At 46.5% G+C, this 25,686-nt stretch overlaps 2 protein-coding genes across 3 annotated transcripts in view; both read left to right on the top strand.

Moving 5' to 3' along the window:
• Positions 1-25,686, top strand: part of LOC133359417 (E3 ubiquitin/ISG15 ligase TRIM25-like) — a 90,565-nt gene that overhangs the window by 41,217 nt on the left and 23,662 nt on the right. The gene's annotated exons all lie outside the window — the stretch shown is intronic.
• On the top strand, positions 16,364-19,628 carry LOC133359618 (aerolysin-like protein). Of its 2 annotated transcripts, none has more exons than XM_061578089.1 (2): positions 16,364-16,553; positions 18,560-19,628. In XM_061578089.1, the coding sequence occupies exon 2, from the start codon at positions 18,569-18,571 to the stop codon at positions 19,508-19,510; it is 942 nt and encodes a 313-aa protein (XP_061434073.1). In that variant the 5' UTR covers positions 16,364-16,553; positions 18,560-18,568; the 3' UTR covers positions 19,511-19,628. The 2 variants fall into 2 exon arrangements, with proteins under 2 accessions (XP_061434073.1, XP_061434072.1); XM_061578088.1 differs by having other exon boundaries at positions 16,365-16,560.

Here is a 25,686-nt window from a genome sequence, read left to right as displayed (position 1 = left end):
CACACACAACACACACACAGACACACACACACGGAAACACACACACGGAAACACACACAGACACACACACACGCAAATATAAAGATCCCTCATATAGCCTGCACAGACTGTTGGGACAAGTGCTGTTAGCGAGCACCTATGAAGGCCAGCACTGCACACGAGGGGGTGGGTGGCCAACACCACACCCGGCCGCCTTTGTCTCCCCAGTGGCGATATTTACACACCGCACCAGGTACTCATTTGAGGCTGAGTCGACCTAGGGGAGGCTCAGGACCGGTTCAGATAAACATCACTGGTGTCGGCCGTGAGCGGGAATCGAACTCAGGTGGCCGGGTTAATAGCGCAGCGCGCTAACCGCTACACTACTACTGCCCAGACACACATACACACACACAGATACACACGTACAAAGGCATACACACACAGACACACATACATACACACAGATACACACAGATACACACAGATACACACGTACAAAGACATACACACACAGACACACATACATATACAGACAGATACACACAGATACAAAGACAAAGACAAAGATCCCCCGTATAGCCTTAACAGACTGTAGGGGCAAGTGCTGTTAGCGAGCACCTATGAAGGCCGGAACGGTACACGAGGGGGTGGGTGGCCAGCACCACGCCCGACCGCCTTTGTCTCCCTCGTGGCGATGTTTACACACCGCACCAGGTACTCATTTAAGGCTGAGTCGACCTAGGGGAGGCCCAGGACCGGTTCAGATAATCGTCACTGGTGTTAGCCGTGAGCGGGAATCGAACCCGGGTCGCCAGGTTCATAGCGCAGCGCGCTAACCGCTACACTACCGCTCCCCACAACACACACAGATACACACACAGATACACACGCACAAAGACATACATACATACACACAGACACACACGTACAAAGACATACACACAGACACACATACATACACACACAGACACATACATACACACTCAGATACACACGTACAAAGACATACATACACATACATACACACAGACCCACACGTACAAAGACATACACACACAGACACACACACATACACACACAGACACATACATACACACACAGATACACACGTACAAAGACATACATACACATACATACACACAGACACACACGTACAAAGACATACACACAGACACACACATACACACAAATAAACACACAGATACACACACAGATACACACACAGATACACACACAAATAAACACACAGATACACACACAGATACACACACAGATACACACACAGATACACACAGATACACACACAAACACACACACAGATAAACACACAAATACACACACAGATACACACACAGATACACACACAGATACAAACACAGATACAAACACAGATACACACACAGATACACACACATACATACACACACAGATAAACACAAATACACACAGATACAAACACAGATACACACACAGATACAAACACAGATACACACACAGATACAAACACAGATACACACACAGGTACACACACAGATACACACACACAGATACACACACACACAGGTACACACACAACTACACACACAGATACACACACAGATACACACACAGATGCAAACACAGATACACACACAGATACACACACACAGATACACACACAGGTACACACACAGATACACACACAGATACACACACAGATACACACACACACAGATAAACACAGATAAACACACAGATACACACACAGATACATACACAGATAAACACACAGATACACACACACAGATAAACACACAGGTACACACACAGATACACACACAGATACACACACACACAGATAAACACACAGATACACACACAGATACAAACACAGATACACACACAGATGCAAACACAGATACACACACAGATACACACACACACAGATACACACACAGATACACACACAGATACACACACAGATACACACACAGATACACACACAAATACACACACAGATACAAACACAGATACAAACACACATACATACACACACAGATAAACACACAGGTACACACACACACAGATACACACACAGATACACACACAGATACACACACAGATAAACACACAAATACACACACAGATACACACACAGATACACACACAGATAAACACACAGATACACACACAAATACACACACAGATACAAACACAGATACATACACACACAGATACACACACAGATACACACACACACAGATACACACACCGATACACACACAGATAAACACACAGATACACACACAGATACACACACAGATACACACACAGATACACACACAGATACACACACACACAGATAAACACACAGATACAGATACACACACACACAGATAAACACACAGGTACACACACAGATACACACACACACAGATACAAACACAGATACACACACACACAGATAAACACACAGGTACACACACAGGTACACACACAGACACGCAGTGAGGCAGTGAGACTCAAGAAATTCAAGTTTTGGACCACCCCACCTTAGGGGAAACACGAGAGCAATGTTAAAAACTAAAACGGCATTCCACGCGTCTGGACAACGCCCCTCTTGTTATTGCTAAGGGACCGTCCATAAATGACGTCACGCACCTAAGGAGGGGGAGGGTCAGACATTTGTGACGATGTGTGACGAGGGGAGGGGTTTGAGAAATGTGACGTCACATCAAAATGCGCAACTTTAAATAAATATAGACAACACGTTCTATCTTCTTGGTTCTTTCGGTAAAGTCACGTAGAAGGGAAGTAATAAAATAATAAAAATAAAACATAATAAAATAAAATAATTCTCACGACGTTTCGGCTACAACGCAAGCAGCCGTCTTCAGGTGAAGAATGAGACACTACCAAACTAGGAGCTTATATATTAACTACCTGAAGACGGCTGCTTGCGTTGTAGCCGAAACGTCGTGAGAATTATTTTATTATGTTTTATTTTTATTATTTTATTGTTTCCCTTCTACGTGACGACTTTACCGAAAGAACCAAGAAGATGAATCCCTGCAGTCACGAAAGCTTTAAATCGAAATACAACACGTTCTACTTAATGAAATAGACTTTTCAATAAATGTTTTCTCCTACAACATCAGAGTGCAGCGCCACATTAAATACGCACTACAATGACAACAATAGTTTAAAGCGATTTGAAGCATGTTTTATTTTCTTTTGGGGGGGGGGGCAGAGCTTTGTGACGTCATATTTGAGGGGGGGGTCTGACTTTTTGTGACGCCGTGTGACGATGGGGGGGGGGGTCAAAAATCGTCAAAAATCGTGTGACGTCATTTATGGACGGCCTCTAAACAGCGGGAGGGGGGAGGGGACGGGGCAGGGGGCAGGTAGAGATTATTTGTTACCGCTCTGCAAATAAATTGCAACGAGCAGCCCGTATAATAATTATTAATTCAACAAAAATCGAGCTTAATTTTTTTTTAAATCAAACAAAAAAAAAACATGGCCAAACATTGTTTTCCTGAGGCCCATTTCAGTTGTCGTATGCCCTAGGCACAGTGCCTGCTGTGGTCGATTGGATAATAGGGCCTTGGTGAGTGAGTGGGTGAGTTGGTGGGTGAATGAGTGAGTGAATGGGTGAGTGAGTGGGTGAATGAGTGGGTGAATGAGTGGGTGAATGAGTGAGTGAATGGGTGAGTGAGTGGGTGAATGAGTGGGGGATTGGATTTTCTGTTAGCACTCAGTCACGTATTCACTTTAAGATTTTTTTTGTTCATGTTTTTTGTTTGTTGCGGTTGCACCCGATTCAAGAGCCGAATGGCTCACAGGGCTATACCTAATAAATAATAAATAAATGAACTTTATTTGAATGAGAGTGGGCGAGTTAGTGGGTGAATGAATGAGTGGGTGAATGAGTGAGTGAATGGGTGAGTGAGTTGGTGAATGAGTGGGGGAATGAGAGTGGGCGAGTTAGTGGGTGAATGAGTGAGTGGGTGAATGAGTGAGTGAATGAGAGTGGGTGGGTGGGTGAGTGAGTTGATGAATGAATGAGTGAGTGGGTGGGTAAGTGGATGGGTGGGTGAGTGAGTTGGTGAATGAGTGGGTGAATGAGAGTGGGTGGGTGAGTTGGTGAATGAATGAGTGAGTGAATGAGTGGGTGAATGAGAGTGGGTGGGTGGGTGAGCAGGCCCTAGGCACAGTGCCGACTGTGGTCTCTTGGATAATACAGCCCCACGATATTTTAGCGCGACGACGCCTTTGACATTTGAAACGCTGGGGAGGAGGGCGTTGGGGGGGTTTGACATTTCATGCACAGCAAAGTGAGAGAGAGAGAGACAGAAACACGTTAAAACCGCTGACGCACGCAAAGGAATTATGTGACATTGATGTGATTTGTTCATTGGATGTTATATTCACAAAGGCAAATGTGCTTCCAAGAGGCTATAGAAGGGGCGCTACGGTGGGTAGGGAGATGGTAACTACCTCGCTCGGTACACAGGAGGTCTGGGTTCTATCCCTGACCCTGACGATGCCTGCTGCTGCTGTATATTTGGAGTCTGCGTCTCTCTCTCCCCGTGGTGGTAACTGCGTGGATTTTTCTCTATGTATCTACCAGCTCACTTATGAGAACAGACCTACATAGCTCAGTGGGACTTTACCTGATAAATAAAAAAGAATAGTTCATAATTCAGTAGAACCCTGATATGAAAATGTGTGGGACCTGGTGAGTGGGTGGGTGAGTTGTAATAACAGGGCGAGATCATACAAACTACACCCACTCAACACTCTCTAGAACAGGGCGAGATCATACAAACTCTACTCACTCTGTAGAACAGGGCGAGATCACACAAACTCCACTCACTCACTCTGTAGAACAGGGGGAGATCACACAAACTCCACTCACTCACTCTGTAGAACAGGGGGAGATCACACAAACTCCACTCACTCTGTAGAACAAGGGCGAAATCATACAAACTCCACTCTGTAGAACAGGGAGAGATCATACAAACTCCACTCACTCTGTAGAACAGGGCGAGATCACACAAACTTCACTCACTCACTCTGTAGAACAGGGGAGATCACACAAACTCCATTCACTCACTCTCTAGAACAGGGGAAGATCACACAAACTCCACTCACTCTCTAGAACAAGGGGAAGATCACACAGACTCCACTCACTCTGTAGAACAGGGGGAGATCACACAAACTCCACTCACTCTCTAGAACAAGGGGAAGATCACACAAACTCCACTCACGCACTCTGCAGAACAGGGGGAGATAACACAAACTCCACTCATTCACTATGTAGAACAAGGGGAGATCACACAAACTCCACTCACTCACTCTGTAGAACAGGGGGAGATCACACAAACTCCACTCACTCTGTAGAACAGGGGGAGATCACACAAATTCCACTCATTCACTCTCTAGAACAAGGGGAGATCACACAAACTCCACTCACTCACTCTCTAGAACAAGGGGAGATCATACAAACTCCACTCACTCACTCTCTAGAACAGGGGGAGATCACACAAACTACTCTCACTCACTCTCTAGAACAGGGGGAGATCATACAAACTCCACTCACTCACTCTCTAGAACAAGGGGAGATCACACAAACTCCACTCACTCACTCTGTAGAACAGGGGGAGATCACACAAACTCCACTCACGCACTCTGCAGAACAGGGGGAGATCACACAGACTCTACTCATTCACTCTCTAGAACAGGGGGAGATCACACAAACTCCACTCACGCACTCTGTAGAACAGGGGGAGATCACACAAACTCCACTCACGCACTCTGTAGAACAGGGGGAGATCACACAAACTCCACTCACTCACTCTGTAGAACAGGGGGAGATCACACAAACTCCACTCACCAAAAACAACGCGCCGTTCACACGCGCTGCGGACGTGTTGTTCACACGCGTCGTTCGCGCGTCGTTCACACGTCGTGCAAACGCTCTGTTCACGCGCCATTCACGCGGCATTCTTCACAGGCATCGTTGTTCACGCGTTGTTCACGCATCGTTCACGCGCGGCATTGTTCACGCATCATTCACACGCGCGGCATTGTTCACGCATCATTCACACGCGCGGCATTGTTCACGCATCGTTCACACGCGCGGCGTTCATGCATCGTTCACGCGCGCGGCGTTGTTCACGCATCGTTCACGCGCGTCGTCAATCACGCACCCTTCACATGCGTTGATCACGCGTCGTTGTTGTTGTTCAAGCGTCGTTCAAACGCGTTGTCGTCGTTCATGCGTCGTCGTTCACACGCGTCCTTGCTCGCGCGCGTCGTTCAACTCGCCTGGACTAAGATGATGAACGCGGCTGTGGATGCGATGGGGGAGGAGCGCGCGGGCTTCATGTGGCGACGGCTCCCTCGTCAGCCCCAGTCGCAGTAGTCAGTCGAAGTTATGCGTTAGTGGTAGTTAGTAGGAGTTAGTAGTAGTTAGTGGTAGTCAGTAGTCTGTAGGAGTTAGTAGGAGTTAGTAGTCTGTAGTAGTCAGTAGTAGTTAGTCGGAGTTAGTAGGAGTTAGTGGTAGTTAGTAGTAGTCAGTAGTCTGGAGTAGTCAGTAGTAGTTAGTAGTAGTTAGTAGGAGTTAGTGGTAGTTAGTGGTAGTTAGTAGTAGTTAGTAGTAGTCAGTAGTCTGTAGTAGTTAGTAGGAGTTAGTCGGAGTTAGTAAGAGTCAGTAGTCTGTAGTAGTCAGTAGTAGTTAGTAGTAGTTAGTAGTAGTCAGTGATAGTTAGAAGTAGTTAGTAAGAGTCAGTAGTCTGTAGTAGTCAGTAGTAGTTAGTAGTAGTTAGTAGTAGTCAGTGATAGTTAGAAGTAGTTAGTAATAGTCAGTAGTCTGTAGTAGTCAGTAGTAGTCAGTAGTAGTTAGTAGTAGTCAGTGATAGTTAGTAGTAGTTAGTAGTAGTTAGTAATAGTCAGTAGTCTGTAGTAGTCAGTAGTAGTTAGTAGTAGTTAGTAGTAGTCAGTGATAGTTAGTGGTAGTTAGTAGTAGTCAGTAGTCTGTAGTAGTCAGTAGTAGTTAGTAGGAGTTAGTAGTAGTCAGTGATAGTTAGCGGTAGTTAGTAGGAGTTAGTAGTAGTCAGTAGTCTGTAGTAGTCATTCGTAGTCAGTAGCAGTACGAGCAGTATCAGTAGTCAAAAGTGGCACCGACAGTAGCAATAGTCAGTACCTACAGCAGAAGTAGTCATTACCAATATCAGCAGTAGTCAGTCCGTAGTAGCAGCAGTAGTCAGTCCGTAGTAGCAGCAGTAGTCAGTCCGTAGTAGCAGCAGTAGTGAGTCAGTAGTAGCAGCAGTAGTCAGTCAGTAGTAGCAGCAGTAGTGAGTCAGTAGTAGCAGCAGTAGTCAGTCCGTAGTAGCAGCAGTAGTCAGTCAGTAGTAGCAGCAGTAGTGAGTCAGTAGTAGCAGCAGTAGTCAGTCCGTAGTAGCAGCAGTAGTCAGTCCGTAGTAGCAGCAGTAGTGAGTCAGTAGTAGCAGCAGTAGTGAGTCCGTAGTAGCAGCAGTAGTCAGTCCGTAGTAGCAGCAGTAGTGTGTCCGTAGGAGCATCAGTAGCAGCAGTAGTGAGTCAGTAGTAGCAGCAGTAGTCAGTCCGTAGTAGCAGCAGTAGTGAGTCCGTAGTAGCAGCAGTAGTCAGTCCGTAGTAGCAGCAGTAGTGTGTCCGTAGGAGCATCAGTAGCAGCAGTGGCCCTAAGAACACAGCCTCACCGCCACGACTAACGACGCCAAGTGACGTCTAGCCTCCTCACACCTCACCCATTGCATCTCTCACACTTGTCGCCCGAAGCCTTTTCGCAAATAGTAACAAAGCCACCCCCCCTCGCCCTGCCGCCGAGTGTGGGAGTCCTCACAGTGACATATAAACTCACCCAAGGTGAACGAAATCTTTGTGTTTATTTGTATCAGGGCGTAAGCACCCCCCACCCGCCCCTTCTTCTTTAGTGCTGCCTAACGGCGTGTGCGACTTCACGATTATATTGGTCCCGGTCTAGCACGGCGTGTAGAGTTTGTGCTGCTGTTGTTAATTGTAGCCATGTTTTGATGTTACTGAGCCATGCCGTTTTTTCCCTTCGATTTATCCTTCCAGGATTTGCTTTAGTAGCTGGTATTTGTGGTCGTGTCGGGCAATGTGGCCTAGGTAGTAACACTTCCTGCTAATGATGGTCTTCAGCAGTTGCCTGTCAGTGCCCATATCTTGCATAACTTGTGTATTGGTGGTTTTGGCTGTCCATGGGATTTTCAGCATTCTTCGATACAGCCACATCTCGAAAGCTTCGAGCTTTTTGTTGCTGTTGTTGTCAGTGTCCACGTCTCTACTCCGTACAGCAAAATTGACCAGATGTAGCATTTTAGTGCGCGCAGTTTCAGTGATGTACTCAAGTTGCGGTCTCCAAGGTGAACGAAATCGTTGTGTTTATTTGTACCAGGGCGTAAGCACCCACCCCTTGCCCCACTGCTGAGCTACTGTGTGTAGCTATCTTTTTTAACACGCTTTTATTTAACTTACTCTGTCTATTGTTGTTGTCGTTGCTGTATCCTCAAATATTGTAACTCAATTTTAACCCACTTCCCAATGTGGTATCGACTGCAAACTTGGTATACTTATGTCATACTGATGACAATACTATATTCTATCATAAAAATGAATAACACAATTTAAAACCATATTATTTATATGTTATGTTTCGGCTTGGCTCTAATTGTCAACGCTCAACTGACGTTGGCTGTAAATCACCACGGGCCCCTTACGTTGTGGCAAGCTTCGGGGCCACTTCCTGGAGTCGTGGAGTTCTGCCATTACTCGTACGCAGTGGCGGCTCCTGCAAAATCTCTCAGGGGGGGCAAATGTCTGGATGATTGATAAGGATAAGGTCCACCCATGCAATGGATAAATTAACAGCTTAAGCATGTAAAGGCAACTTCACTTCTTTAATATTAATGAAAAATAAAGTGACTCTTACAATACATCTTGTTTGTTTCTATCTCACTATTATTACAATCCACTTAGTTTATTTTATTAAAGATTCCACTAGGTGGCGACAAATAATATTGTTGACTGAAACGTGCTTACGTATGATGACGTAAGCACGTTAGGGCGAGCCCTCCTGGAAGCCATAGAGAATGCATTGCAGCGCCCCCCGTTCAAAAAACCATCTTTGAATGTAAGTCTATGGGAACACTCGGGGCGATTCTCAGCCAGAGTGAAATCGCCCAAAAAGAGGCGGTACTCCACAGAACGTGACATGACGCTGATTGGACTATATCCAGAGGCACAGTGACGGCTAGCGTGACTCTGTGGTTGAATGACATTGGTGATGCGTCGCCCAATCGCCCTAATGAAGAAACCGCCCCTGCTCTGAATGCAAATTGAATTTTAAATGCGGAGGGGATAAACGGAAGACCCAGAGAAAATTCTACACGACAACGGGGAGAGAGACGTGATAACTCAAAATATACAGCAGGCGTTAGGGGCAGGATCGAACACACGACTTCCTGTATACCAGGGGGAGGTAGTTAACATCTTGCCACCAATGCAGTGACTCTTGCCAACTGTTGGATAGATACGACGGTTACCCAGAAGTAATTGGTTTGCTTTCGTTAAGACTAGATACGTCCATAAAAGAGGTTTTTGGGTTAGATCACGAAAATATATAAATGTGTCGTTAAAACCCGCCACCACCCGACACAGCCAACTAGTAAGGATTTTCACGTAAACAGAACGTGCCAATTCGTCACGAGTACAGCACTAGTGTGTAGTGTAGTGTATAGTGTAGTATATAGTAGTGCAGTGTATAGTGTAGTGCATAGTGCAGTGTATAGTGCAGTGTATAGTGTCGTGTATAGTGTAGTATACTAGTACAACACACTGGTTGTGTTGGAGAGCCTAGCCACAACATATTACAATCTCAGAACGACGTATCGCCAGTGATTGCAACTAGCTTCATCAGGCGACAGGCAGATTTGTGGAGAAGTCGTACTGTTTCGTTCCTTATATAGAGGCTTAGATGAGTTGACCACGCTTGTGCGCTCTTGCACAATGTGGGGGGGGGGGGGGATTACTGAGGCAACGTACATTATAAATGTGCATTATGCGAGCACTTTTAACTTGTCCTTCCTTTCTATTGTGTTTATTCAAATAGCCCTACCAACGGTAATCCCTATTGAAGTACGCTGCCCTTTGTAGGCATGCATTAAAATAACGTATTATTTGATGATTCGCTTCCACACAGCACTAAGGCGGTAGCTATCAGAACGGTTAAAGTTATTTTGATTTATTTCAATTTCTATAGATTATCTAATTAGTCTTGGCCAGTAGTCGCTAATTTTGCACAAAACTTCAACATTATCAAAATCAATTAAGTGTCCGTGTTGGCACGCGTGCCAACAAGGACACGCATGCCAACAAGGATACTCAGTCAATGATTTTAAGCCTTCAACGTTGCTTCATTCGCCGCTTTTTTTGGCGCCAAAAGTGTAAATACAAAATGGCGTCGGAGACTCCATTTTGTTGCGTTTATTTATTTACAATTAACGAGCGTTGATGACTTTGTCATTTCAATTCTGAGGTAAATTAATATGCATAAAGCTTTCGGAAGGCCATTATATGCGTAGTTTGTTCATTTTAATGTAATTTTTTAAAGTTTTAATGAATAAAACATACAAAATGGGACGCCTGGCTGCTTTGTGTTGAGCGTTTTGAGTGAGCCGAGTTGGTTTTGCAGTCAAGGTCGTGATGACTGCAGTGGTTGATTCAGAAAAAAGAAGCGTTTTTGTTCAAATTTTGCGTGATTATTACGGTATTATTTTCCTCATCAATATGATGAGCTATGATGATGTATTTAATATTATACCTATTTCCGTATTATCATATCATAACGGTTTTGAAAAGGAAATGTAGACTAACAAATATTTGAGTATTTTTTGTTAAAGTAAGTATTGTATTCAGTGTTGGTTCTATGTGAGTGTAGCAAGTAAAATACATTTTTCGGTAAAGTCACGTAGCTAAAACATTACAATTAATAAAAGTAAAATAAAATAAAAATCACGACGTTTCGGAGGCAACACAAGCTTCCGTCTTCAGGTGGAACCGTTACGGTGAAGACTCCAGCAGCATGACGGAGATCCCACTCCAAACGTCAGCCCCGAGGTCCCCTCCAGGGGCCCCTTTTATACTGCCCGTGTGGCCTCGCTCCGCCCAGGCCACACCCCCTTTCTAGATGGTGGTGGTGGTGGTGATGGTGGTGGTGGGGGTGGTGGTGATGGTGGTGGTGATGGTGATGATGGTGGTGATGGTGGTGGTGGTGGTGGTGATGGTGGTGGTGGTGGTGATGATGATGGTGGTGGTGGTGGTGGTGGGGGTGGTGGTGATGATGATGGTGGTGATGGTGGTGGTGATGGTGGTGGTGGTGGTGATGATGATGGTGGTGGTGGTGGTGGTGATGGTGATGGTGGGGGTGGTGGTGGTGATGGTGGTGGTGATGGTGGTGGTGGGGGTGGTGGTGGTGGTGATGGTGGTGGTGGGGGTGGTGGTGGTGATGATGGTGGTGATGGTGGTGGTGATGGTGGTGGTGGTGGTGATGATGGTGGTGGTGGTGGTGATGGTGATGGTGGGGGTGGTGGTGGTGATGGTGGTGGTGGTGGGGGTGGTGGTGATGATGGTGGTGGTGGTGATGATGGTGGTGATGGTGGTGATGGTGATGATGGTGGTGGGGGTGGTGGTGGTGGTGGTGATGGTGGTGGTGGTGATGATGGTGGTGATGGTGGTGATGGTGATGATGGTGGTGGTGGGGGTGATGGTGATGGTGGTGATGGTGGTGGTGATGGTGGTGGTGGGGGTGGTGGTGGTGGTGATGATGGTGGTGGTGGTGGGGGTGGTGGTGGTGATGGTGGTGGGGGTGGTGGTGGTGGTGATGATGGTGGTGATGGTGATGATGGTGGTGATGGTGGTGGTGATGATGGTGGTGGTGGTGATGGTGGTGGTGGTGATGGCGGTGATGGTGGTGGTGTTGGTGGTGATGGTGATGGTGGTGGTGATGGTGGTGGTGATGGTGGTGATGGTGGTGATGGCGGTGGTGATGGTGGTGATGGTGGGGGTGGTGGTGGTGGTGGTGATGATGGTGATGGTGGTGGTGATGGTGGTGGGGGTGGTGATGGTGGTGATGGTGGTGATGATGGTGATATTGCCTGATGTTGATGATCATGTTATTGATGATTATGATATTGATTTTGTTGATGTTATTGATGATGATGATTGTGCTATTGATGACGTTATTGATTTTGTTGTGGATGTTATTGATGATGATGATTATGATATTGATCTTGATGATGTGGTTATTGATTATGTTGTTGATGTTGATTTTGTTGATGTTATTGATGATGATGATGATTATGATATTGGTTTTGATATTGATGATGTTGTTGTTGATGTTGTTATTGATATTGTTGTTGATGCTAATTTTGTTGATGTTATTGATGATGATGATTATGTTATTGATGTTAATGATTTTGTTATTGATTTTGTAGATGTTTTTGCTGACGATGATTATGATGTTGATGTTGTTGATGTTGTTATTGATTCTGTTGTTGATGTTGATTCTCTTGCTGCAGCTGCTACCCATGAAATTCCCGCTGTTTGATTTGGGGGGTGGACACGGACCGATGGAGAGTCACTCAGAGAGTCACACAGAGACTCACTCACCTCCACCGATGGTGAGTCACTCACTCAGACTCACTCACTCACTTAGACTCACTCACTCACCCACTCACTCACTCACCCACTCACCCACTCACTCACTCACTCACCCACCACTCACTCACTCACTCACCCACTCACTCACTCACTCACCCACTCACTCATTAACTCACCCACTTACTCACCCACTCACTCACTAACTCACCCACTCACTCACTCACCCACTCACTCACTCACTCACTCACCCACTCACTCACTCACACTCACTCACTCACCCACTCACTCACTAACTCACCCACTCACTCACTCACCCACTCACTCACTCACTCACCCACTCACTCACCCACTCACTCACTAACTCACCCACTCACTCACTCACCCACTCACTCACTCACTCACTCACTCACCCACTCACTCACTCACTCACCCACCCACCCACTCACTCATTTACTCAGACTCACTCAGACCCACTCACTCACCCACTCACTCACCCACCCACCACCCACTCACCCACTCACCCGCTCACTCACTCACTCACCCACTCACTCACTCACCCACTCACTCGCCCACTCACTCGCCCACTCACTCACTCACCCACCCACTCACTCACTCACCCACTCACTCACTCACTCACCCACCCACTCACCCACTCACTCACTCACTCACCCACTCACTCGCCCACTCACTCACTCACTCAGACTCACTCACTCACTCACCCACACCCACCCACTCACTCACCCACTCACCCACTCACTCACCCACCCACCCACTCACTCACCCACCCACTCACCCACTCACTTACCCACTCACCCACTCACTCACCCCACTCACCCACTCACTCACCCACCCACCCACTCACTCACTCACTCACCCACTCACTCACCCACTCACCCACCCACCCACCCACTCACTCACCCACTCACCCACTCACTCACCCACCCACCACTCACTCACTCACCCACCCACTCACTCACTCACTCACCCACTCACCCACTCACTCACTCACTCACCCACTCACTCACTCACCCACCCACTCACCCACTCACTCACTCACTGTGTCCGAGTGTGTATGTCTGTGTGTGTCTGTGTGTGTGTGTCTGTATGTGTCACTGTGTCTGTGTGTGTGTCACTGTGTGTGTGTCACTGTGTGTGTGTGTCACTGTGTGTGTGTGTCACTGAATGTGTGTCACTGTGTGTGTGTGTGTGTCACTGTGTGTCACTGTGTGTGTGTGTAACACTGTGTGTAACACTGTCTGTGTGTGTGTGTGTCACTGTGTGTGTGTCTGTGTCACTGTGTGTGTGTGTGTCTGTGTCACTGTGTGTGTGTCACTGTGTGTGTGTGTCTGTGTGTGTAACACTGTATGTGTGTGTGTGTAACACTGTATGTGTGTGTGTGTAACACTGTATGTATGTGTGTGTCACTGTGTGTGTGTCTGTGTCACTGTGTGTGTGTCTGTGTCACTGTGTGTGTGTCACTGTGTGTGTGTGTCTGTGTGTGTAACACTGTATGTGTGTGTGTGTAACACTGTATGTGTGTGTGTGTAACACTGTATGTATGTGTGTGTGTCACTGTGTGTATGTCTGTGTCACTGTGTGTGTGTCTGTGTCACATGTGTGTGTGTCACTGTGTGTGTGTGTCTGTGTGTGTAACACTGTATGTGTGTGTGTGTAACACTGTATGTGTGTGTGTGTAACACTGTATGTATGTGTGTGTCACTGTGTGTATGTATGTATCACTGTGTGTGTGTGTGTGTAACACTGTATGTGTGTGTGTGTCACTGTGTGTGTGTCACTCGTTGTCGCCGTTAGGAGCGCCGCCAACTGCGGGACTGTCGCCCGCAAGGAGCTCAAGTTGCTCGGCCACCATGCGCCACCCCTCTTCCTCGGTTCCCGCAGCTGTCAGGAGGTCCTGGGTCTCGTGTTGATCGTCATCGGACGACGCCACAGGTGGATTCCGCTTCTTCTGGTGCTTAGACATCCTTCCTCTTTCGTAGATTAGTAAAAAAAACAATTCTACTTTTCTTTCCAACAAACTTCTGACTCCAAATGTAACGAGCGACTTCTGAGACACGTCGAGTAGAGAGAGGGCTTCTTCTTATTTATTTCTCACACTGGGCACAACACAGGCCGTATATACACATCTCCTCAACTGGGCACAACACTGAGTAATATATATACACGTCTTTACTTAGCTACACACAGCCGACCTCATACGCAGTCCCATCACCTACATCAAACCACAAAGCTGGCTGACTGGTGTGACGATGACGGCGCTGGGAGCCGTGCAGAAGATCTTCCATGCGGTCGGACGACGGAGAGAGATGACGGTGAGCAGCGACGCAGTCAGGACCCGGGACCCCACCGTAACAACCACGAACCTTGGGTCCGACCCCCCTTATATCCATCCAGGAGGGGCTGGGCTCTGCCTCTGGCAACGCCCCCTTCCAGAACCTTCGAGCAGGTTCCTGGAGCTTCCCGACTAACCCCACCTTTGACCTTTAACCCAGATACGCCCCCTTTTTGATTAGTTGTTACATAACCTTGCCCATACCCGTGATTACCCTTCCAGGTCAGCAGGTGTCACCCTGTCATTACATATGCAACAGCAGCAGGCATCATCACGGTTGGGATCGAACCCACGATCTCCTGTGTACAAGGCGAGGTAGTGAACATCTCTTAGCCACCGTGATGATGATGAGAGAGAGAAAGGGATGCAGACTCCAAATAAACAGAAGCAGCAGGCATCGTCAGAATCACGGGATCGAACCCACGACCTCCTGCGTACCAGGCGCCTGGCTCTTTGCCTGCCCCGGTGGGCATATGATGTTGTAATGGGTGACTGCGCTTTAACCACAACACCCAATATTATATTTCATTTATTCATAACGCAATTTTATGTTCCCGTAAAGCGGTGTTCTTGAGCAACGCAACAACAACTTCGGCAAAAAATGTGGTGCCAATTCGTTACAACATCAGCACTCACTGGTTTGTTTCAAAGAGTAAACCCAATACAACATTGAAATTCGAGTGCCGTGACGTTTCGCCGGTAATTTTGACTAGCGTCATACAAGTTACGAATTGGCACGTTTTGTTCACGTGACAAACCCCTTAATGATTAGCCGTGTCGTCTGGTGGTGGCGGGTTTAACGGCACCACATTCATATTTATGCGATCTATCCGCAAAAAAAACTCCACAATGGATAACAGCAACCAGCTTCTTCGTGCAACTTTGCAGGGAATTTGTTTGTATTTTACTCTGCTGCACGACAAACACACAAGTTGAGCAGGCTGACGTAGTCACTAATTGTACGCATTTTGTGCTAAGTGACAACCCATTTACTAATTGACTGCGTCAGGTGGTTAGCAATGGTGGCGGGTCTAATGATGGCACGTTAATATTCACGCGATCTAGCCCATAAAGCAAAAAAAACCGCCGTGATGGAAAATTTTGGTTGCGAAAGCCCGTAATTTTTTTTATAATCTTTTTTCGTTAAACGGTTGCTCAAGATTGAGCAACAAAACTTAGCCAGGACATTTTTTTCTTCCATTTGCATCGACAAACCCCAGTGAACTCTCGCGGACCACCTCCCACTAATCACCCACCCCACGCATTCACGAGGTGGGGGGGGGCGCTCTCGTTCGCCCCACAGCAGCGAAGCGAACCTCTGGCAGCGTCGTGCGGTGACTCATGACGATTGGCCTCCTGGGTGAGGCGAAGTTGGCAGGATGATGAGTAGGTGCGCAACGCCAACAACGCAGCTCTCATTGTTACGTCACGCGGCGGGAGGAGCTGGCTCTCCCGTATAAAGGAGGGAGCGACTGACACAGGGACATCTGCTCTTCGCGGAGTCGACTGCTTTCACGTGAGTGGTGAGTTGGCTGGGGGTGGGATGGCGGGTGGGATCCTTACGCTGGAAGGAGATTTCTGGAGGATTTCAGATTTTTGCCCACCCCCCCCCCCCCCAATTGAGACCATACCCTACGCATTCGCGAATATTTTTTGACATTAATGGGGGGGGGGGGTAGATGCAGGTGGGAGGGGGTGAGCTTCTTTAGCCCACGATAGATTTTGCCCCACAGCTCGCCGCTCCGATCAATCCTCGTGATTTATCCCCAGCCGTCGCCTCTGGCTCGACGACAGGGTTTCAGTGATTTCACTGGTCAAAACAAAAAATATTTTTTTTTTTCTGGCCTGGACTTTTGCAGCTGTTTTAGACTAATTTCAGGGTGCTGATTCCAAATCTGATCTCAGATTTGCTCTATCACATCTCATTTTTATGCTATCGGCATACCCCATTTTCATTGATTTTACCCGAAATTAACTCTGTCACTTATGATTGCAAGTTGTTGCGAGTCAGTGACTGCTTTAGTGTTAAAATATGGTGCTGTATTTTTAGGATAGTGTGTTTATAATATCATTTTATGTAGATATCCACATTTATTTAATATTTTTCTTCTGCAGTTTTTATTGACAAAAACTGATGCCAGATATGGAATCAGCACCCCAAAACTACCTTAACATCGTTGGAATACCTTATGCCAGAAAAAGTGTGTTGACCAGTGATAATTTACTGTCGTTGTCGAGAATACAACTTTTTTTGTGATTGCGTTCACGATGCGGTCGATTGCTATGCAACGCGAGAACGTGCATCAGCTCTCCTTGTATTGCAACTGCTGGATGATGGCCTCCTGTAGCTGTGTGGGTCATGGGGGGTGGGTTGCAGGGACTGGGTCAGTGGTTCTTCTTCTTATCCTGGGGTGATGGAGGTGCCCTGTCTTGGGGTGGGGAGGAGTGGCGAGGAGACATGGGCAGGTTTTTTTTTAGAAGGTAAGTAATCGAAAATGTATCAGTTGAAAGGGTAAAAACCTATTACTATATTTAGCTTACCCCGAGCTCTCAATACTCTGATAGTGCGCTGTCTTTGAGTTGTACGTCTTTTGGCGTCATCTGGTCCAACAGGCTCTAAGAAAAGCTGTCTCGGGTGTGGACCAAACAACTTCAAGGACAGTGCATATCGTTATCATCATCAGAGTTGTTTCTTTTTGTTTGAATTTTGACTGCTTGTGTTGTGGTTATTGCAAACATGATGCCTTGTATAACGGTGTCAGTTTTTGTACCAATTTAAAGGGTAAAAACCTATTACTATTATAAAAAATTGTTTAAGCGATTAAGAACCAATGGGGGGGGGCGGGGGAGGGGTGCAAGGCTGCAGTAATGGTTAGACGCCTGCAGTCCCCACGACTGCAAGCATGTGACTGTGAATTGCGGTGGCTACAATCGGTGCGTGGGTAGACGCGTGCGTGTTGTGCCGTGATTATTTTTGCCGCGAACAAAAAACTGGCGCAATCTAAGGTGGTTGACGCCTTTCGTAAGAATGTTGGCATGAGGTTTGGCTATTTGCCCATGCTTGGCAATAAAGTTATGAAAACCGCAGCCGTCCACGATGAGCGATGCATTTCCCAATAGACAGCTGTCGCATTCAATTTGGCGCTCTCAAATGATGTCTGGATGAATTGATATCATGTTTGGCTGGACCTGCAGATAAACACAAACTCTGGGCACTTTTGAATTACTTCGAGGTTCAAAATAAAACAAGAATGTCCCACTTCAGTAAACATTTTCTTGCTGTGGTTTTCACACCTGATGATTTCTTGTGTTGCAATCGAAACGTCGTGATATAAAAAAAACTATATTTCACCTATGTGACTTTACCGAAAGAACCAAAGAGTAAGAATGTCACGCTACAACTACAGTCGACGGTTAACGGCAGCGATGCGTTCAAATGATAAGATGGCAGCCGCAAGAGACGAGGCGAGGCTTTAAAACACGCGTGGCATGCTCTCCCCATTGCTTCTGTCTCGCTCTCAGGTCGAAACCATGGTGTACCCGACCACACTTCACATCATTGGCGGCCAAGGTGGAAACGCGTTCTCGTTCAACGGGCAGGAGAATGCGGCGACGCTGCAGAAGCTCTCTGTGAGCGTTGGGGGATGGCAGGTGAGGGGCGTGCAGGTGTGGCTGACGGACGGGCGCAGGGAGACATTCGGCGCCATGGACTCCTCCGCTAAGGAGTTCGAATTCGAGTCGGGCGAGTTCATCAAGAGCCTCTCGCTGTGGGGCAACGGAGCCGGCACTCGCCTGGGCGCTATCAAGTTCATAACGAGCCGCAGCCGCGAGTTCTTTGCCAAGATGACGGACTGGGGGCTCAAGACCGAGTACAAGATCGACGTGGGCTCTGGCATCTGCCTGGGTGTTCAGGGCCGAGGGGGGTCCGACATTGACTCCATGGGCTTCATCTTCATCAATGCCATAAAGTCGTCGGTGATCCAGGACATGAAGTACCCGACCATGCACCAAATTCTGCCCAACGTGCAGATGGAGGAGATCAAAGAAATGGAGTACAAGAACGACACCAGCATCGTGCAATCGTACACCTTCGAGAGCTCCAAGAAGATCATTAAAAAGTCATCGTGGTCCACCACCAACAAGATCGAGTCCACCTTCAGCCTGTCGGTGAAGGCCGGCATCCCCGAGGTCATGGAGGTGGAGACCGGATTCAGCTTCACCGTGGGCAGTGAGAGCACGCACGCGGTAGAGGAGTCCGAGGAGAAGACGGAAACGCTCACGTTCCCCGTCACTGTCCCGACGCACAAGACCGTCACCGTGGTCGCCAACATCGGGCGCGCCGACATCGACCTTCCGTACACGGCCCTGCTGCGCATCACCTGCATGAATGGCGCATCCCTTGATGCTCCCCTGAGCGGCATCTACAAGGGGCTCACCTACACCAAGATGACCGCCGTTGCTACCGAGAGCTAGAGCGGCGTTTCGCAGCACCCCTTTTTTTGATTTGGTGATGTTGATGAAGTGTTCTAAAGGAAAGTGCTTCTTTGGCTGTGTAAAATTCACCAATAAAAAAGGCCTACATTGAACCGTTTGCTTTTCCAAGTCTCTCAGTTATTTCCCGGTCGATGCGTGTGGTGCAGGAAGACATTTCCTCATTGAGGCACTGAAAGTTACGAAAGCCCTAAGTGTTTGCGCATACAGGTGTTAACGCAACCATGGCACTTTCAGAATCGATTTTCCACTTGTGGAAAGTCTGATCGAAGCGTCTCGTTGAACCCTGGATAATGAAATGCATTCATTCATCATCCATTTGGGTTGATGTTGGATGTCTCCAGCGAAATAAAAGCTTGCACCACCACTAACACCACCACTACCACCGCCACCACTAACACTACCACCACCAACACCACTACCACCACCAACAACACCACTACCACCAACACCACAACCACCAACACCACTCAGCCCCCTGCCCCAAACGACCACAGGGTAGTGGGAGGGGTAGGGGGTGCGGGGTGCTAGGGAAGGGTGCGTAAGGTGGCGGGGGGGGGTGTCTGGGTGAGGGGGGGGGCTTGGGGGTTGTCACGCGAGAGGAGGAACCCCTAGGGGGTGGGGGAGATGGGGATGTTGGGGGTCACGTGGGGTTCATTGTTTCACTGCCAGGACTGGTCCAGAGTTGCGGACCAAGTCACGAATCGCGACCGATTCCCAGACGCCGTTTGGGTCACGTCGGTGCCTGGAGCGGTGTTGGTGCGCACCACGCGAGGGCGATACCACTCCACCGCAGGGATTCGCGGGGCCGCTGAGTAAGGGGCATTCCATTTCGTAGGTACGCAAAAATCGTCCCCCCAGCGTCGGGTGGACAATCCCGGTGCATCTTCTTGGTTTTTTCGGTAAAGTCACGTAGAAGGAAATAATAAAATAATAAAGCATAAAAAATAGTATTTAAATATGGTAGATTTTTTGTTACTTTATTAATACAAATTTTATTAAGTAGTATTTTTATTATTTTATTATTTCCCTTCTACGTGACTTTACCGATAGAACCAAGAAGATGAATCCCTGCAGTTACGAAAGCTTAAATCAAAATATCTGGCTAATTTACAGCCTCAGCTATTTTTGAGTTTCACAAATATTTTTTTATCCACCAAGCCCCCAACTCCCTCAAAAGGCTTCCACGCAGGTGGGCTCCACCGAATGATGCTGATCAAGATGGTGGTGAAGCCTCTTAAGGCTGTGCGTGTGTTATACTGACGAAGCGCTCCGCTTTAAGAATTGTTATAATCTTCATAGTTTTTCAAAACAACTCAACACATTCATAAATAACACCACCATTAAAGAAAATGCATTCATACACATAAAACGCGACGTTTATAGTAATTGCTATTTTTCTTATATCCATTTGGAATATGCTCTCAAGCAATTGCCTGAAACGTCGGCAGTTGTGCGTTTTCTATTATCTGGCTGTTTTTGAGCAATGTTTTTAGAGTGTGTTATCTTGTGCACAACTGTCAACGTAGTATCATCAAATAATAATACATCTACAAGTTATACAGGAGGTTTTTTCACGTTGAGGACGGACAGCCAGCTTAAAGCGTAATGTACCTGCGATCTTTGGAGGCCAACTCGAAGTGGAATGATTCAGCAAACACTGGCACAAGGTTCAGCAAAGTGGAGCGTTTTATCTCCTGAACATCTCCAGTGAAAATTGTTTAAATATAAGTTATAATTTAATTGTGCACTCGAGACAAAAGCAAACAAATCACTTCTGGGTAACCCTCGTATCTCTGCAACAGTGGCCAAGCGTCACTGCATTGGTGACAAGATGTTGACTACCTCGCCTGGTATACAGGAGGTCGTGGGTTCGATCCTGATCCTAACGCCCGCTGTATATGTTGAGTCATCACGTCTCTCTCGCCGATGTCGCGTAGATTTCTTTCTGGGTCCTCCGTTTTTCTCCTCCACATTTAGAATCAATTTGCATTCAGAGGATTTGGCTGCCACTATAAATATCCACGTGACAAGCCACTCCGTTGAGCTGTAATTTGTGATAACCACGTCACATGTGAAAAAGAGCGACTTCTCTCAGTGAGCCTTGCCTAGTTAAATAAAAAATGTTTTTAGTTCACATCATCCCACATGCCACAATCCAACACTCCTGAAATATATATGTTAGCCGACATTTGCTATTCAAAACCGCTATAATACGGAAATGAAACAATATTTAGGTGTAATAATAAACACATCTTCATATCTCATCATATTCATTAGGCAAATAATACCGTACTTATGGTGAACTAATAAAACAAAAACGCTTCTCCTTTCTGAATCAGCCACTGCAGTCATCTCGACCAAGGCGCAGAACCAACTCGGCTCGCGACAAACGCTCAACCTGAAGGCAGCCATTTTGTACGTTTTAACCATTAACACTTAAAAAAAACCATTAAATTCAACAATCTACACAAATAACTGCCTCCATTTATATTTTCGTACCATTCAGAACGTTGTATCCGCATTCGGATCGCTATATGCGCCTTAATTTACCTCAACATTTCCATAATGATGTTGTCAACGCTCGTTAATTGTAAATAAAGAAATGAAACAAAATGGAGTCTCTGACGCCATTTTGTATTTACACTTTTGGCGCCAAAAAAAATGAAGCGGCGAATGAGACAACGTTGAAGACTTTAAATCATTGGCGGAGTTTGACTTCTATATTTGTCCCTCATTTAATTTATTTTTCCTTTTAAATCATGAAAATAAATGAATAAAGGTGTCCAGTTTTTTTAGGGGGGGGCGTTTCCCCCCGTGCCCCCCCTCCTCCCCCCGTGCCCCCCCTCCTCCCCCCGTGCCCCCCTCCTCCCCCCGTGCCCCCCCTCCTCCCCCCGTGCCCCCCCTCCTCCCCCCGTGCCCCCCCTCCTCCCCCCGTGCCCCCCCTTCCTCCCCCCATGCCAAAATTACAAGAGACAAGCTCTTAAATACAAGCTAAGGGGGAGGGGCTTATCTGAATGTGGTAGCCAATGAATGGAACGTGGGCGGGGCTAAACATACAACTGAATAATAAATGTTTATGTATTCGTTACCCTTGTACAAATACAAATAATTGGAAGCTTTCGTGACTGCAGGAATCCATACTCTTTGGTTCTTTCGGTAAGCCACGTACATAGAAATGTGCAGCGATTACATTATCCACTTGAACATACAACTGAATAATACATACTCTTAGGTTTTTTCGTTTAAGTCAGGTAGGTAAAAATAAATAATAAAAAATGAAAAATAATAGAAATAAAATAATATAAAATAAATAATAAGATTAAAGAATTAAAACATTACAGAAATTATAATAGAAATAAAATATGTAATATTATTTATATTATTATTTCTATATATTTTATTATTATTTATTCCTATTATTTATTTTTACCAACGTGACTTTACCGAAAAAACCTCAGAGTATGAATCCTTGCAGTCACGAACGCTTCAAATCTCGAATGAATACTAAATGTTGATGTATTCGTTACCCTTGTACAAGTAACCAACGAGCAAGTGGCGCGTGTGTGGATGTGACAGTGGCCATTAAACGGCAGCGCACAGACAAAGATCCCCCGCGTAGCCTCCACAGGCGGCGGGGGCAAGTGCTGTTAGCGAGCGCCTATTAAGGCCGGAGAGGTATACACGGGACAGCACCACGCCCGACCGCCTTTGTCTCCCCGGTGGTGGTGATGTTTACACGCCGCGCCAGGGAATGATTTGAGGCTGAGTCGACCTAGGGGAGGCCCGGTTCAGATAATCGTCGCCGGTGTTGGCCGTGAGCAGGGATCGAACCCGGGTGGCACAGCGAGCTGATCGCTACACACAGCACACACGGGGGCCTGCGTCTCTCTCTCTCTTACTCACCGCTTGTGTGAAGCCCTCTGTGTGTCCTGTCTGTATACCACTGTGCACGATTGTGTGTGTCTCTGTGTAGTACTGTACACTCTATATACACTTCTGTGTCTCTGTGTAGTACTGTACACTATATATACACTTCTGTGTGTCTCTGTGTAGTACTGTACACTATATATACACTTCTGTGAGTCTCTGTGTAGTACTGTACACTATATATACACTTCTGTGTGTCTCTGTGTAGTACTGTACACTATATATACACTTCTGTGTGTCTCTGTGTAGTACTGTACACTATATACACTTCTGTGTGTCTGTGTAGTACTGTACACTCTATATACACTTGTGTGTCTCTGTGTAGTACTGTACACTATATATACACTTCTGTGTGCATCTGTGTAGTACTGTACACTATATATACATTCTGTGTCTCTGTGTAGTACTGTACACTATATATACATTCTGTGTCTCTGTGTAGTACTGTACACTATATACACTTCTGTGTGTCTCTGTGTAGTACTGTACACTATATATACATTCTGTGTCTCTGTGTAGTACTGTACACTATATATACACTTCTGTGTGCATCTGTGTAGTACTGTACACTATATATACATTCTGTGTCTCTGTGTAGTACTGTACACTATATATACACTTCTGTGTGTCTCTGTGTAGTACTGTACACTATATAGACTTCTGTGTCTCTGTGTAGTACTTACACTATATACACTAATGTGTGTCTCTGTGTAGTACTGTACACTATATATACACTTCTGTGCGTCTATGTGTTGTACTGTACACTATACATACACTTCTGTGTGTCTCTGTGTAGTACTGTACACTATATATACACTTCTGTGTGTCTCCGTGTAGTACTGTACACTATACATACACTTCTGTGTGTCTGTGTGTAGTACTGTACACTATATATACACTTCTGTGTCTCTGTGTAGTACTGTACACTATATATATACTTCTGTGTGTCTGTGTAGTACTGTACTCTATATACACTTGTGTCTCTGTGTAGTACTGTACACTATATATACACTTCTGTGTGTCTGTGTGTAGTACTGTACACTATATATACACTTCTGTGTCTCTGTGTAGTACTGTACACTATATACACTTCTGTGTATCTCTGTGTAGTACTGTACACTATATATATACTTCTGTGTGTCTGTGTAGTACTGTACACTATATATACACTTCTGTGTATCTCTGTGTAGTACTGTACACTATATATACACTTCTGTGTGTCTGTGTAGTACTGTACACTATATATACACTTCTGTGTGTCTCAGTGTAGTACTGTACACTATATATACACTTCTGTGTATCTCTGTGTAGTACTGTACACTATATATACACTTCTGTGTGTCTGTGTAGTACTGTACACTATATATTCACTTCTGTGTGTCTCTGTGTAGTACTGTACACTATATATACACTTCTGTGTGTCTGTGTAGTACTGTACACTATATATACACTTCTGTGTGTCTCAGTGTAGTACTGTACACTATATATACACTTCTGTGTGTCTCTGTGTAGTACTGTACACTATATATACACTTCTGTGTGTCTCTGTGTAGTACTGTACACTATATACACACTTCTGTGTGTGTCTCTGTATAAAGCCCTCTGTGTCCTGCCTGTACAAGACCACCACCAGCAGTGTTGGCAATGACCTGAAGCGGCCCTTGGCCTCCCCTAGGTCGACTCGGCACCAAATGCATCCTGCCTGGTGCGCTGTGCGGTGAACATCGCTGCTGGGCAGAGGCGAAGCCAGGCGGCTGTGGTGCTGACAGCCACCAACTCGTGAGCCGTCACGGCCTCCCTAGGCCCTGCTGCCACTCGCTCGCGGGACTTGTCCACACCATCTGCTGAGGCTCTAAGGGGAATTTGTGTGTAATCTGTTTGCATATAAGTCTCTCTGTGTATGTACAGCCTCTGTGAAGCTCTTTTTCTTCACAGATGGTGAAGTGGTGAGGGGAGGCAGTGGCTATCGGTGGCTCGTTGGGGGGGGGGGGGTGTGACGGGAGAGGGGTGACGTGGTGACGTCACCGCGTTGGGGCAGCGTGCGTTATGACGTCACCGGTGTGTGAGTGTGCGTGTGCGTGGTGACGTCACCACGTTGGAGGAGCATGCGTGGTGACGTCACCACGTTGGGGGAGCGAGCGTGGTGACGTCACCACGACCATTACGCAGCAGCAGCAGATAACTCGAACAGCTCGGACAATGCAATATATTATATTATTTTATTATGT

The sequence above is a fragment of the Lethenteron reissneri genome, chromosome 65 (genome assembly GCF_015708825.2).
Source record: "Lethenteron reissneri isolate LAM-NWPU_2019-01 chromosome 65, ASM1570882v1, whole genome shotgun sequence".
Classification (NCBI taxonomy): Eukaryota; Metazoa; Chordata; class Hyperoartia; order Petromyzontiformes; family Petromyzontidae; genus Lethenteron; species Lethenteron reissneri.
Note: the sequence above shows the minus strand (reverse complement) of the source record. Positions and strands in the feature narration are given on the sequence as shown.

Coding starts and splice junctions, on each gene's coding strand:
- LOC133359618 (XM_061578089.1), top strand. CDS start 18,569: ATGGTGTACCCGACCACACTTCACATCATTGGCGGCCAAGGTGGAAAC.